Source organism: Moschus berezovskii, chromosome 24 (assembly GCF_049115385.1).
Source record: "Moschus berezovskii isolate FMDL1 chromosome 24, NW_MosBer_1.0, whole genome shotgun sequence".
In the NCBI taxonomy this organism is placed as follows: Eukaryota; Metazoa; Chordata; class Mammalia; order Artiodactyla; family Moschidae; genus Moschus; species Moschus berezovskii.
The window spans coordinates 49,914,116-49,926,946 of NC_142483.1; the positions used below are offsets into that span (position 1 = coordinate 49,914,116).

Consider the following 12,831-nt stretch of genomic DNA (forward strand, 5'->3'; position numbering starts at 1 on the left):
CTAACTGCCCTGGTTCTGCCCGGGCGGACCCACCCTCGGATAAGCCCTGAGGACACACAGCGCAGGCCTGGAGGGGTCCCTCCATCCGAGCAGCTGTTCAGAGGCCTGCGCCCAGTAAACCGCTCCAGAGCTCCAGACCATGTTTATTTCCAGGACTAGGGGCTGAGGGCAGAGCCTCAGAGCTGATGCTGGGGTGAAGCGTATCTCTCGTCATACGAGCCACGGCCCCGGAGCCGCAGGGTGCACGGCTTCTCCCCAAGCATGCCTTCCACCACCAGCGTGGACTCATACAGCTCACAGCTCCTGTGGGAAGCCGGGACTCACAGCAGGAGGGGCCCAGGGCCTGGGGGGCAGCGCCAGCCAGGCAGTGGGGGGCCATACCTGGCGGTGAAGGAAACTTGGAGGGTGACGGAGGTGGGGGGTGCGTTGACTGGTCGTGCCTCCAGCAGCCCACTGCTTGGGGAGACCTTGAAGGCCACGGGGCCCCTATCTGGCTCCTGCTGGCCTGCAGGATGGGGAGGACACGCAGGCAGCTCCACGCACTGCCCGCGGCACTGACCCCGCCTCCTGGTGCTTCTGCAGCTGCCCACCACCACCCTGGGGGGCACCACCTGGGGGCCACTTCGGATGGGGGAAATGGCCGTCAGCGCAGCAATTCCCAGGTGGTCTGGCTGTCGGGACAGGGCCACAGGCTCCTTCCTGGGGGGTCTCAGTCTAGCAGAGTTGGGGAGGAGGGCCTAACACACCTGTCAGCACAGCCCAGTAGCTTCGGCAGCCACTCAGGTTCATGAGGTAGACCTCCCGGGCCCGGCCCTGGTTCACGAAGCAGGTGCCGAAGTCCACCCAGCTGGTGGAGAGCTGCAGCTCGGGCACGGCCACCACAGCCCGCAGGGGCACCACCTGGGGACAGAGCCGGCCACCCGGGGGAGCAGCAGGGACACAGGACCCTGCCAGCCCTCCGTGCAGCAGCTTCTGAGGAACCCACAGGCTGCACCGCCGCTGGCGGGAGGGGGCCGCGTGTTATCTGGACCCGGGGGGCCGCTGGGGGGGGTTCCAGCAGGAAAGGGCCCAGGGAGGCGCCGGCTGCTCCCTTCTACCCTGATGCAGCGCTGTGGTTTCTGCCCCCAGGCCGGGTCACCTCACTGCTTACCCGTCCCCCTTATGCAGCCCTCTGTTCCTCCTGGGCTCTGGGCCCTCTCCCCTTCCCCTGGCCTCTCCCCTCAGAAGCGTGTGGGGCTGGGGTGTGGAGTCTGTCACAGCCCACAGAACCAGGCCCGTGGCTTTCTCACCTGCTGCACATAGTCCCAGACACGCCCCAGAGGCACCCCTCCGCTGTTCAGTGTTGTCATAGGCAGGCCATTCCCTTGGCCTGGTCTGCTGCTTTCTCCATTAAACAATGTGCAGGCTGCACACGCCGCCTCCTCCTCCAGGAAGCCTTCCCTGATTTCCCACCCTTCAGCACCCCACCTGGCTCCTTGAGGCCGGTAAGGATGGAGATGATCCCATGTCTCCACATGACAGACGATCGGGGTCGGTCCTCCACTGACTCCACCTGAGCAGAGCTCAGCCCGGTGCCCCTCTACCACGTGAACCAGGCCGGGGACTCACCTGGGAGGTCTGGTTGCTGTACTCCAGCAGCAGGTTCTGTGTGAACACCATCTGCTTCTCTCCACTCAGGCTCTGCTGAATGTCCACTCCAGGCAGCATCTGGTCAGCCGGGAGCTTCTGATAGGAGAGCAGCTCCAGGGAGAGCGAGAAGGACACGTTCACCTGGGCAGATTGTGGGCAAGCCATCACCTCAGGCTGCTGGAGGCGGGCAGTAGCTGGTCCCCCTGGGGCTCCAACCTTCCCTCCCACAGACCCTGCAGGCCCGTCCTGGTCCCCACTCAGCCTGGGACCCAGCATGGCCTGCAGGCCCTGCTCCATGCCCAGCAGCCATCAGGAGCTGAGGGGCCCGAGGAATGGAGCTGTCCTCCCCCTCGGGTGACCTGGGCTGTGTGCAAGCCCGCAGGCCCAGGGCAGGCCTGTGTCTGTCCTGAGGGCAGTGAGGAACCCCAGCTGAGTTTCAAGTATGGGACACGAGTCAGCTTAGCCTTGCTCAGGGGTCACCCTGGTGGCTGTGGGGAGAGGGCTGAGGTATCACTGAGGCCTCACAGAAAGGGCCTTGGACCCGGCTCCCAAACCCAGGTCTGTGGGCCTAGCTCCACAAGTTTACACAAGACCTGTTAGGAATACAGATGCCTCGGCCGCAGCCCTGGCCTTCTCATCTCTGGAGGTGGGGCCTGGGAACCGTGTGCCTTCTGTTTACAGAAAGACGGTGATGAAACCCTGCAAGAGGGCAAGTGAACGGGGAGGGTCTGTGCCACGTGGGGGTGCTCTCAGGACCAGGGCGTGGGCAGAGGGGTTGAAGGGCAGGCTGGCGTGTCCAGGGCTCCTGAGTGTGCGCTCTGATAGGTCTGGGCATATCTACGTGTGGAGACCCCTGTGCAGGTGGTGTGCTGGACAGTGTGTATGGGAGAGTGAGTGAGTAAATGTGTGTGTGTGCTGGACGGTGTGTGTGTGTGGGAGAATAAGTGTGTGTGTGTGTGTGTGTGTTAGATGGTGTGTGGGATTGTGGTGTGTTGAGTGTGTGATGGTGGGGGTGTGTGGGTGTGTATGTGTGACGGTGTGGGACAGTGGGTGTGGGTGTGTGCGCGCACATACTGGATGGAGTCTTGTCTGTCTGTCTGGGGAGTTGGCCCCTGAGTGCGTAGGGTGTGGCAGGGCCTGGAGGCTGCCGATGTCTGTCTGAGTGCAGCCCTGGGAGGGTGCTGCGTGGCCGTGCTGTCTGTGCATACACGTGCGGGGCCATGAGAGGAGGGTGGCCCGCAGCCCAGGAGTGTGTGCGCTGCCGGGTGGGGACCGCAGGTGCTGCCACTGACCAGCATGTTCTCCTGTGGGTGGAGCACTAGCTGCCTGCGCCTCGCTGCCATCCCCTCCTCGCCCTCCTCCTTCCAGCTGGGGGCCCGGTGCCTGCGGCTCGCCCCCTCTGGAGAGACGGAGAAGGGCTTGGAGGCCAGGAGCCGGAAGTAGTGAGGGACTTCCGTGGCGTTGGTCAGCTTCAGGTGGTGGGTGGTCACCAGCTCACTCAGCACCTGGCAACCGCAGAAAGGGACTCGCACTGCGGGGCTCTGCCCCCGGAGGGCCGGTGGGGGGCCCCTGGGTGACACGGGAGGGCGGGGCGGCTGCACACTCACCCCAGCGCAGGGCTGCTCGGGGATGAGGTCACTGGCCTGCTGCCAGAACACTGTGCTGCCATCGTAGTCCCACTCCACGCTCAGCCTGCCGGGGACAGCCCGAGATGGGCCTCCGGGCCTCCCCTGGCCCTGGCCGGCCCCTCCCTCCCATGCCCAGCCTCTTGTCCCAAGGCCCGAGCTGGTCTCCAGAAGCGCCCAACGAGGCTGCTCCCCACCAGGGGCAGGAGGTGGCCAGGCGGCCCTGCGGACTCACTGCGCCGGCCTGACGTAGCCGTGCAGGTCCAGCCTCATGGGTCCCACGGCAAAGTCCTGCAGGCGGTGCCTCCGGCCTGGAAGCTCCCTCTCCACCTACCAAGCCCAGGCCACATCACTGGAGTCCGGAGAGGTGGGGTAGGGTGGGGTGGAGGGAAGCCCTCCTCAGGCTCAGAGCACTCACCTCATCGTCCAAGCTCAAGAAGCCCAGGGCATAGCCGACACACTCCACCTTGTGCAGGACGTCGGGGCCCAGGACCACGGGTGTGAAGGAGATGTGGATGGTGCTGCTGCCCCCTGCAGGGACCACCTGGCAGACACAGCAGCCTCAGTGCTGGACACACCCCACATTCCCCCCAGCCTTGGTCAGGGGGACGTTCCCCGAAGCTCCCAGCCCCACCCCACTCACCACCTGCTTGGGACTGACGGAGAACAGGTGGTCAGAGGGCACCCCCTCATGCCCTTGCAGGATGACTGAGATGATCTTCTGGGGCGCGCCGGCACTGGGGCTGCCCTCGGCCTGTGGTCAAGGGAGTCGCTGAGGCTCAGCTTGGGCTTGAGGCCCGCTGACCCGGCCCAGCAGCCCACCCACCACCCCTGCTCACAGACGGGGTGGCTTCATGGCTGGACTCAGACTCGGAGGGACTTGGGGACCAGAAGGAGCCGCTACTGTCCGGGGTCTCGGGGTACAGGAGGTCGTTCCCAGCATGGTCACGTAGTGGGAAGGGTGGCCCATAGAACACCAGCAGCTCCAGCAGCCGGTCCTCCCTGTCCTCTGGAGTGTAGGTCTCCCAGTCCAGGCGGATGTCTGGGGCAGATGCAGGGGAAAGGGGTGAGGAGTAAGGAAGGAGCAGATGACTCCTGCCTGGGCCCTACTCCCTGCAGGTCCCAGAGGCCACCACTTCTCCCAGACTGAGGCTGGTGGGGGCCTGTTTCCCAGTGCCACTTCCAGGCAATTCTTAAGTCTACAGGCTTATGCCATCGGCTCCCTCACCCCTTGCCCTCTGGATCCTGAGACCAGTGTTCATGTCCAAATGCACAAACCCAGGCCTCCCCATGCTCTCCCTACAGCCGCTCTTCCTTCTGGCTTATTTACTGACCTCCCAGGTTCTCCCCCTCCATCCCTTAGCTCCCAGCAAGTGGCACAGGGGTTGTTGGCAGAAAGGAAAAGGTGTCCCTTGCAAGTTCTGTCCAACGCCAAGTGAGTGTGACCAGGGCGGGCGTCTGGCCCGGGCACAGTGGAAGACACCAGGTCCTACAGGCAAGGGCAAATCCTGGCCTCAAGGTGGAAGTGGCTCTGACGACCCCCGACTGGCTTGGCCATTCCCCACCTTGGCCCTTGAGGTCTTCTCCCCGAATCTCAGGCCCCCTGGACTCCAGGGCCCGGGCCATGGCCATCAGCTGCCCTCCCATCCTGGCCCCGCACCTGGCACAACCTGTAACAAGAGCCCCAATTTCTCTCATGAGCGTCTCACCACAGGGGCTGGAATTATTCAGACGAAGGATCCGGGTGACTGGGTCTCCTGCAGAGACCCGGGTGCCAAACCTGGAGGCAGGGGACCAGGATCAGCACACACCTCGCAGGCCGATTCACCTCAGAGAGGCGGGCCGGGGCTTAGGCAGGGAGGAGGCCCATAGTGGTCTGTCTTCACCCCAGAGTCACAGAGCCCCAGGGCTGGAGGTGCACCCCAACATGACCCCCCAGTGATCCGTGACCCAGGGCTGCTCAGTGGCCCAGTCACCCACCCTCCAATCTCACGGAAATCCCAGTGAGGGGCCCCAAGCACAGCCCTGACCTCAGGCAACACCGACTGCTCACTCCTGTCCCCCCAAAGCCCTCTGAGACGTGCAGATCTGGCCATGCCCCTGAGGCCTCTCTCCTCCGGGGTGGCCCTGGCCTGGGGCTTTCGTGCTGGGTGACACCAGGTGGCCCTGGGCCCGATGGACAGCAAAGAGTTGGTGCGGACAGCCCGGGATGGAGGCCAAAGGGCTCTGGGGTTAGCGGAGGGGAGTGGGGAAGGAGCGGTACCTGATGACAGGCTCCCTCTGGGCCTGGGCAGTGGTGTAGAAGGTGGTCCTCTGGGAGCTGATGGGGCAGCCCACCGCCACCATGTGCACTGGGATGACTGCTGGAGGCAGGTCTCCCACCTGCAAACACACACCGATCCTCTGTCCCTCTTATGCTCAGCGGCCACCGCATCCCTGAGGCTCCTCATCCCCTCCTCCAGCCAGTCCAGGGTCTCCATGTGTGACCACTTGTCTCCCAGCCTCATGGTCTTTGGCCTCTATGGCCCTTTGGATGAAATTTCTTCATCTTTTAAATGGAAATAATGATTATCTTCTCTGCTAATCAAAATCACTTATATTTTTAAAAATTTAACATAGACTATATTTCACCCATCACCCTATCCCGCCCCACAGCATGACCCACTGTCAGTATTTCAGTTAGAACTGTCTAGACAGACTTGTGTGCATAAAACCCAGATATAAATGAGGGGCATTCTGGGCATGCTTTCGTTTTGGTAATCTCTTTTTCTTTTAACCACCTACGGTCATTTTGCTAATGAAGGTTTACGGCACTGTTTAACTGGCTGTGGGAATCCCAGCGTGTGGATGTAGCCTAATGTCTTATCCAATCTTCTCCTGGTGGACATGTCTACACTGTCTCCTTTTTTCCCCTCTATTATAAGCAGTGCCGAGAAGGGAAAGCAGCCTGGTGTGAAACTTGTTTGTTCGTGAATCCACTTCTTTCCTTGGGGTGACTTTAAATGTGTGTCCCCAACGCCCTGCACAAGTGCCTCTGAAGGGCACGCATTTCCCAGCAGCCCCACCATACCCATGGGCACCCCTCCCTGCACCTCCATTGACAGTTTTAAACCTTGCTCATCTCACAAAACCAGTATTTCAGGGTGACTTTCATTCCCACTTCTTTTTTCCTGGCCATGTCATGCAGCTTGTGGATCTTAGTTCCCAGACCAGGGACTGAACTTGGGCCCCCCACCGTGGAAATACGGAGTCCTAACCACTGGACCACCAGGGTCTTCCCCTTACTTCTTCAGTTAGCAGTGCTGTTGAAATACTTTTCATGTTCACTGGCCATCTCCGGCTGTCATTCTTGAACTGCCTATTATGACTGTTTGCCCCTTGAGATGCTTGTGCCACCTGCTCTGTTAGTTAAGAACTCTGTACATTAAGGTGATCAATCCTTTGTCATTGGATAGAGCACAATTTAAAGCAAATAACTACCATAACTCACCTGTCCAATTTACTAAATAGTTCAAGAAAATCTGTGCAGTAATTAACTGACATAGGACTTGGAACATGTTTCACCCCTTCATCCTAAACTAGGAGCTCCCTACTGGAGTGGTCTGCTGTCTTATTCATCCCTGTACCCCCACAATCCAGGGGACCACACAGGAACTTGAACATGTCAGGTCTCAGTTCATGCTGAGTGGCGGAGTCAATGAATGGGCTGACAGGGAATGCACGATGGCCTCACCAAGGCCTGGGTGAGGCTGTGGCTCTGGGAGGCCATGCCGTCTCTCCACGCTTACTGCCCACTCTGGATCTCATACTCTGGCCAGGGCAGGCAGCCCATCTGACTCCTCAGCCCTCCTAAATGTGGTCCCAGCCTCAGCCCTCCTAAATGTGGTCCCAGCCCTCCTAAATGTGGTCCCAGCCTCAGGCAAAGATGTGGGTGCTTCTCCTGCTCATGGGACCTCTCCTGCAGGAATCCCAGGGCTGCTGGCCAATGCAAAGGCCCATCCCGAGCTCAGCGGGCATCACCTTTCCACTTAGTGAAACCTGTGAGACTGAGGGCTGGGTGTTGGAGGAGAGAAAGCCTGCAGGTGGGGGCCAGAGTGGGGGTCCCTGTGCCCCAGGCCACCCGCCCTCCAGCCCACACTTACCGTGCAGATGAGACTATCCCAGTATTCCCCCCACATGTTGGCACAGGCAGTGAGGTTGATGCTGAGCTTCTGGTGGGCACCCAGCACGCCCTGGGAGACATGGGGGAAGAAGGCTGCTCCTTTCCCGTGGGACAGCATGATTTCCATAAACTCTGCAATGAGACCTGGGAATGGGGATGCAACCCCCCCGGAACAGGAAGGAGGTCCCAACCCTCAAGTGTCAGCAAAGTACTGAACCAGACAAGCCACCCTGCAGTCTCTCCCTGCTCTGCCTAAAGAGACCCTCCTTCTGCAAGCCTGGGGTCCAGGGTCCAGCCTCTCTCACCCACCATAAGGCCAAGTGGGAGCCCTCACTCCTAAGCCACCAGCCACCACCCATCCCAAATCAAAGCCAGACCCTGTGCACAAGCCCTCTTCCTTAGCAAGAAGGTGGCTGTGTTCAAAAGAGGGTGTGCTGTTCTGTGGAAGCCACAGCCATCTCAGGGAGCCGGCTAGAAAGGATGCTGAGGAATGACTCTGGCCAGGGTCCCCTTCCTGCAGCAGGGGGCCCACATCCTCAAAGGCCCCACAAAATCCTGCTCTGGCCAGGCCCGGGCTCTTACCCCACTGCTCGCGCTTGGCCAAGAGCTCCCGCATCTGTGCCGTCTTCAGCAGGGCGGGAGGCATGTCGGGGCTTGACAAGAGGGGCACGGAAATCGCATCAAGCCATCCAGGCCCTCGCCCAGACCGCAGCCATCTCCCCAGGCAACCAGGATCCGCCCCCCCAGCTTCCCAGCAGAGGAAGGTGGTCCTGCTTCTCCTCCCGTGGAGAGCTGGTCAGGACTGCTCTTCACCTCCACCTGTGGTCTTCGCTCCCTCGGCACCCTACCACCCGAAGCATCTCAACAGCAGGCTGCCTGCCAGTCCTAACTAAATCAGGAGTGCTCCGGGGCAGGGACCCCTGACCCGCAGGCGCTGTGCCCTGGTGACCCCAGGATGCAGACCCAGTCCAGACTCCCGGCCTTTCCCAACCCTCTGCAATAGGCCGTCTCCAGTCTCCTGTGGACATCTATCCCGCCACTGCACACGCTAACTTTCTGCAGCTGACAAATACATGGCTAAGGAACTGTTTGTGGCAGCCCCCACCCCCAGCAGTCAGAAGCAGCCCCCCACTGCCCCTACCTTATAAGACCTGAGGGGAGGTGTCTATAGTGGGGTGCTGGCAAGCTGAGCTAACTTCTGGGGTATAAATACTTCCAAGGTGACTGATTTCAAGTTACAGCTTTGCAACGTGTCTCACTCCACCTCTGCCCATGGTTGCCTTCACCTACAGTAACCTCTTCCTCATCCGAGGGCTCCAGGACTGCCTGGTCTATCCAAAGCCCTCGCCTTGGCAGCCCAGGCTGACCAGAAGGGGCCACATGCCCCGCTTTCCTCTCAAGGCCTGGGAGGTGGGCAGGCAGGGCCCCCTACTCCTTGCGTTTGTCCGCGTCTACCTGCGGACAACCTCCTATGCCAACTCACACCCACCGAAGCCACACGGAGGCCCAGCGGGGCAACCCCTGGCTACGGCCTCCCCGGGAACAGTCACTGAAAACAACCGGACTTACGGGCTGGGTTTCTGGCTCAGGCTGTTTATGGGGCTCCCAAAGTACTCGAACTCGAGGGTGAAAGGGGTCTGTATCGGGGAGCAGTTGGTCAGGAAAAGCTGGCGGTTCACGCAGGTCCGCAGTGGCACTGCTGAGCCGAAGTCCAGGTGGAGTGTCTCGGGGTGGCCTGGCCATAGCTCTGTGCTGGGAGCACTGCCCAAGCCCGTGGGCACCAGTTACATGCCACTCTTGGCCCTGCCTGGCAAGCCACCTCGGGCTGGAGGTGCCCAGCGCCCAGAAACCAGGCTTTAAACCCTCTTCGCGAAGCAAGCCACCCGACAGATGCACCCTCCATGCCAAGACAGGTGTCCCACACCACCAGCTCTCCCAGGCCAGGAGCAGGCTGGCGTTTCTCCCAGCTGCCCACAGCCCTGTCCCCTGCTGTTCCCCTGCACCAGGGACACCCAGCCTCTGGCATATGGAGAACGATCACCCACAGAGCAGGGATGGGGCAGGGGGGTGGGTCTCTTCCCACAGGGTTTGTGAGGGGCCTTCTCCTGGCTGTGGGAATCAACTGGAAGAGGCTGGTTCCACAGCGAGGTCACTCCTCTGAACGGCCGCCCCAGACCCCAGGCCCAGCCCTGTGCTCACCTGTCGTCACTCTCCTCCTTAGAGACGCCGATGGCTACCTGCAGTCCCTGGGGTTTCCCTGAGATGCCCAGAACCAGTGGCTCCCTCATGCCTGACACATCACAAGGGAGGGCCAGGTCGGTCACCGCTTCCTGTAAGAAAGGTCACCAGGGGCATGTCACCGTGGGTAAGACCCAGGGTGGGCCTTGGCAGAGGGGCCTCAGATGGCCTCCTGCGGCACAGGGGGCAGCCGGGAGGGCTCAACCCAAAGGCCTTGTCCAGGCTCATCTCTGTGGAAGGGCTCCCAGCCCCTCCAATGGGCCACCATTCCCGACCCTCAGGAGGCCTAGCCCCTTCCTCAGAGCTCCTGGCTGTGACTCGGCTCTCAATATCTGGGCATGCCCGCCTGAAGGAGACCCCCGCCAAGCAGATCTTGGGGAGAAGCTGCACATTTATTCCGATGAAGCTGCTATGACAGAAGTCAAACCCTTCCTGTGCGAGGTCTGCTCTGGGCTAGCCCAGGGCCCACTCATCTGTGCCCCTCGAGCTCAGGCTCAGCCGTGGAAGAAAGCCCGCATCCCCATGGTCCCCAGAGAATACTGGGACCTGGGTCTGTGAGTCCCTGGGAGAAAGAAGCTTCTTTTTCCACAAGACCTGCAAACGGATAGCTGGTAACCCCCCAAGGACTGAGCACGTTCTGCCCGATGGCCTTCCTGTGGGCTGAACCCAGGAGAAGCTGTGTCCTCCTTCTGAGGAACCGGGGCACTGCTCAGAGGCCCCTGGGGCACCCAGCACAGGGGCATCTCTGGGCAGGTGGAAAGTGGGCCACAAAGGATGGCTGGCAAGGGCTAAGGGTGGTGCTCAAGAGTTTCAGGGCCTATCCCAGCCTGCTCCAGCCTTCCTGACCCTGTGTTCCTAGAGAGCAGGCCCAGCAGGAATGGAGCCCCAGACCCCAATACAAGAAATCTGTTCCCTGCTTTGGCCCAGGATAGGGGTCTGAGGCAGACCTCCCGGCTGGCATGGATGCAGACAGCTGGGGGCCTCCCTGGGCAATGCGGCCCCTGGCTCCACACTCACCAGGGTGTGTGCAGTCAACTCCAGGCTGAGCTGGCGCTCCTCGCTGGGGCCCAGTGTGCCACGTCTCGGGGAGACTTTTACTGTGCAGACATCTGCTTGGAGCCCCAGGAGCTGGCAGACACACGGGCAGGTCAGGGGCTGGGCTTCCAGGATGGACTTGGGTCCTGACAGAGGGATCAGCACTGCTGCATGCTTTGGGGAGACTGCTGACTGGGGGCCCTCAGTGAGACCAGCAGGGCATGGTGCTCCCCGGTGGGGACAAACCACAGGTCCCTTCTCCTCTCCTGGTCCATGCTAGATGGACCTCACGCCTGTCAGTGGGTTCCCTGGACTTAACAAAAGGCTGCCCTGGGAGGCCCAGGGTGATGGGGAAGCTGGTTCTGATGCATGGAGATGTGGCCTCATCTCCCCTGGCACATGGGGCAGGCTACAGAGTCGGCCCCCGGAGGCAGTGATCTGTTCTGGGTGGTGTCTGGGGGGCAGGGTGCCCCTCAACATGGGCCTCTGGGGTTGAGAGCTGCAAGGGTGGGGCCTGACGGAGTGGGCTCACCTACCTTGCCCCAGTGGAAGCGGGTGGGCAGGAGTGTGCCATTGACGAGTGTGATGGCCATCTTGGTGGGCACGCCCAGGTAGAGGTTGGGGACCTCCACCTGGCTGCTCTGCAGGTACACGTAGGGCTCCTGTACCTCAGCATACGCAGGAAGGTGGCTGGAACACAGGGGAAAAAAGGCATACTGATAAGAAGAGAAGAGGTAAAACCTACCCATGTGCATGTGACATGACCGTCTTTGTAGAAAATCCCAAAGAATCTATAATGTTAAAAACTCTTAGAACTAATGAGTGAGTCAGCAAAGTGACGGGCTAAAAATCAACACATAAAACTCAGTCACATTTTTTTGGCTGCACCAGACGGCTTGTGAGATTCTGTAGTTCTCCAACCAGGGGTCGAACCTGCTGAGCCCCGAGCAGTGAAACAGTGTAGAGTTTTAACTACCAGACCACAGGGAATTCCAAACTCAATCACATGTTTACAGGCTAACAAGGAACACGTAGAAACAGAAGTATAATTCCACTTACAATTGCTCAAAAAGTTGAAACAGGCAAATATCTAATTAAACACATATAGAATTTGTGTGCTGAAAACTACAAACCACTGATGAAAGAAATCGAAGATGACAATAAACAGGCATGAATCACAATCACAGATTCACAGACTCAACACATGTCAGTTCTCCCAAAAGTGATCTGTTAGGTTTAACACAATTCTTATCAAACTCCTAGCCGTGATTTCTGTAGATATAGACAAGTTTATTTGAAAATTTATGTAGAAAGATAAAGGACACAGACTGAAGATTAATAAAGTGGGAAATTACTCTACTGGATATTAAGACTTCCTATACAGCTATATCGATCAAGGGAGTGTGTAGGGAGATACACAGCAAATCAATGGAACAATGAAAAAAACCTAGAAACCACCCAAATATGTCTGAGGGTATTTTTTTCCTTACGTAAGGAATGGGGATAATATATATTTTGCTTTTAATTTTTTATTTTGACATAATTGTATATCCCCGTGCAGCTGTACCAACAAAAACAAAAATACAAAGGAATCCAAGTATACTCTTCACCCAATTTCCCAACAGTATCAGCTTGCATAACTATAGCACCATGTCACAAGCAGGAGACCAAGATGGATACAGTCCGGTAGCCTTAGTCAGACCCCGTGAAGCTGACATGCACTAATCTGTATTTACTTCTACACAGTTTTATCACATTTAGATACCCATGACACCACCACAGTCGAGACAGAATAGTTCCGTCACAAGGATGTCTTCATGCTATCTTTTCTTTTAACTTTCTCCCCGTATCCATTTTTTGGCCATAAATTTCTGAGTTTTGTTCACTTTGTTCAATAATTAAGGACCAAAAACCCTCTGCCATCTAAGTCACCCTGGCAATCTTCAAGAGTATCAAATAAGAATGGATTTCCCTGGCATGCCACTGGTTAAGACTCCACATTTCCAATGCAGAGGGTGCAGGTTCAGTCCTTGTTGGGGAAGATCCTGCATGCTGCAAGGTGCAGCCAAAAAAAAAAAAAATCGGAAAAAAAGAATATAAAATAAGAAAAAACTTGTCCCTGTAAAAACTGTAAGATATCTT

At 58.6% G+C, this 12,831-nt stretch overlaps 1 protein-coding gene across 1 annotated transcript in view; it reads right to left on the reverse strand.

Annotated features, from left to right (window-relative positions):
• Nucleotides 1-165: 165 nt before the first annotated feature.
• The window catches only part of DLEC1 (DLEC1 cilia and flagella associated protein), a 91,740-nt gene continuing 79,074 nt past the window's right edge, over nt 166-12,831 (reverse strand). Inside the window, exons 20-37 of the mRNA XM_055414623.2 lie at nt 11,226-11,379; nt 10,672-10,782; nt 9,616-9,746; nt 8,986-9,177; nt 7,999-8,069; nt 7,397-7,548; nt 5,518-5,636; nt 4,964-5,034; nt 4,094-4,296; nt 3,898-4,008; nt 3,673-3,798; nt 3,490-3,584; nt 3,237-3,321; nt 2,922-3,134; nt 1,609-1,770; nt 747-900; nt 382-505; nt 166-303 (exon numbers count right to left, since the gene is read on the reverse strand). Of these exons, the coding sequence (XP_055270598.2) occupies nt 177-303; nt 382-505; nt 747-900; nt 1,609-1,770; nt 2,922-3,134; nt 3,237-3,321; nt 3,490-3,584; nt 3,673-3,798; nt 3,898-4,008; nt 4,094-4,296; nt 4,964-5,034; nt 5,518-5,636; nt 7,397-7,548; nt 7,999-8,069; nt 8,986-9,177; nt 9,616-9,746; nt 10,672-10,782; nt 11,226-11,379 (2,401 nt within the window). The 3' untranslated portion in view covers nt 166-176. The remainder of the gene's footprint in view (nt 304-381; nt 506-746; nt 901-1,608; nt 1,771-2,921; nt 3,135-3,236; nt 3,322-3,489; nt 3,585-3,672; nt 3,799-3,897; nt 4,009-4,093; nt 4,297-4,963; nt 5,035-5,517; nt 5,637-7,396; nt 7,549-7,998; nt 8,070-8,985; nt 9,178-9,615; nt 9,747-10,671; nt 10,783-11,225; nt 11,380-12,831) is intronic.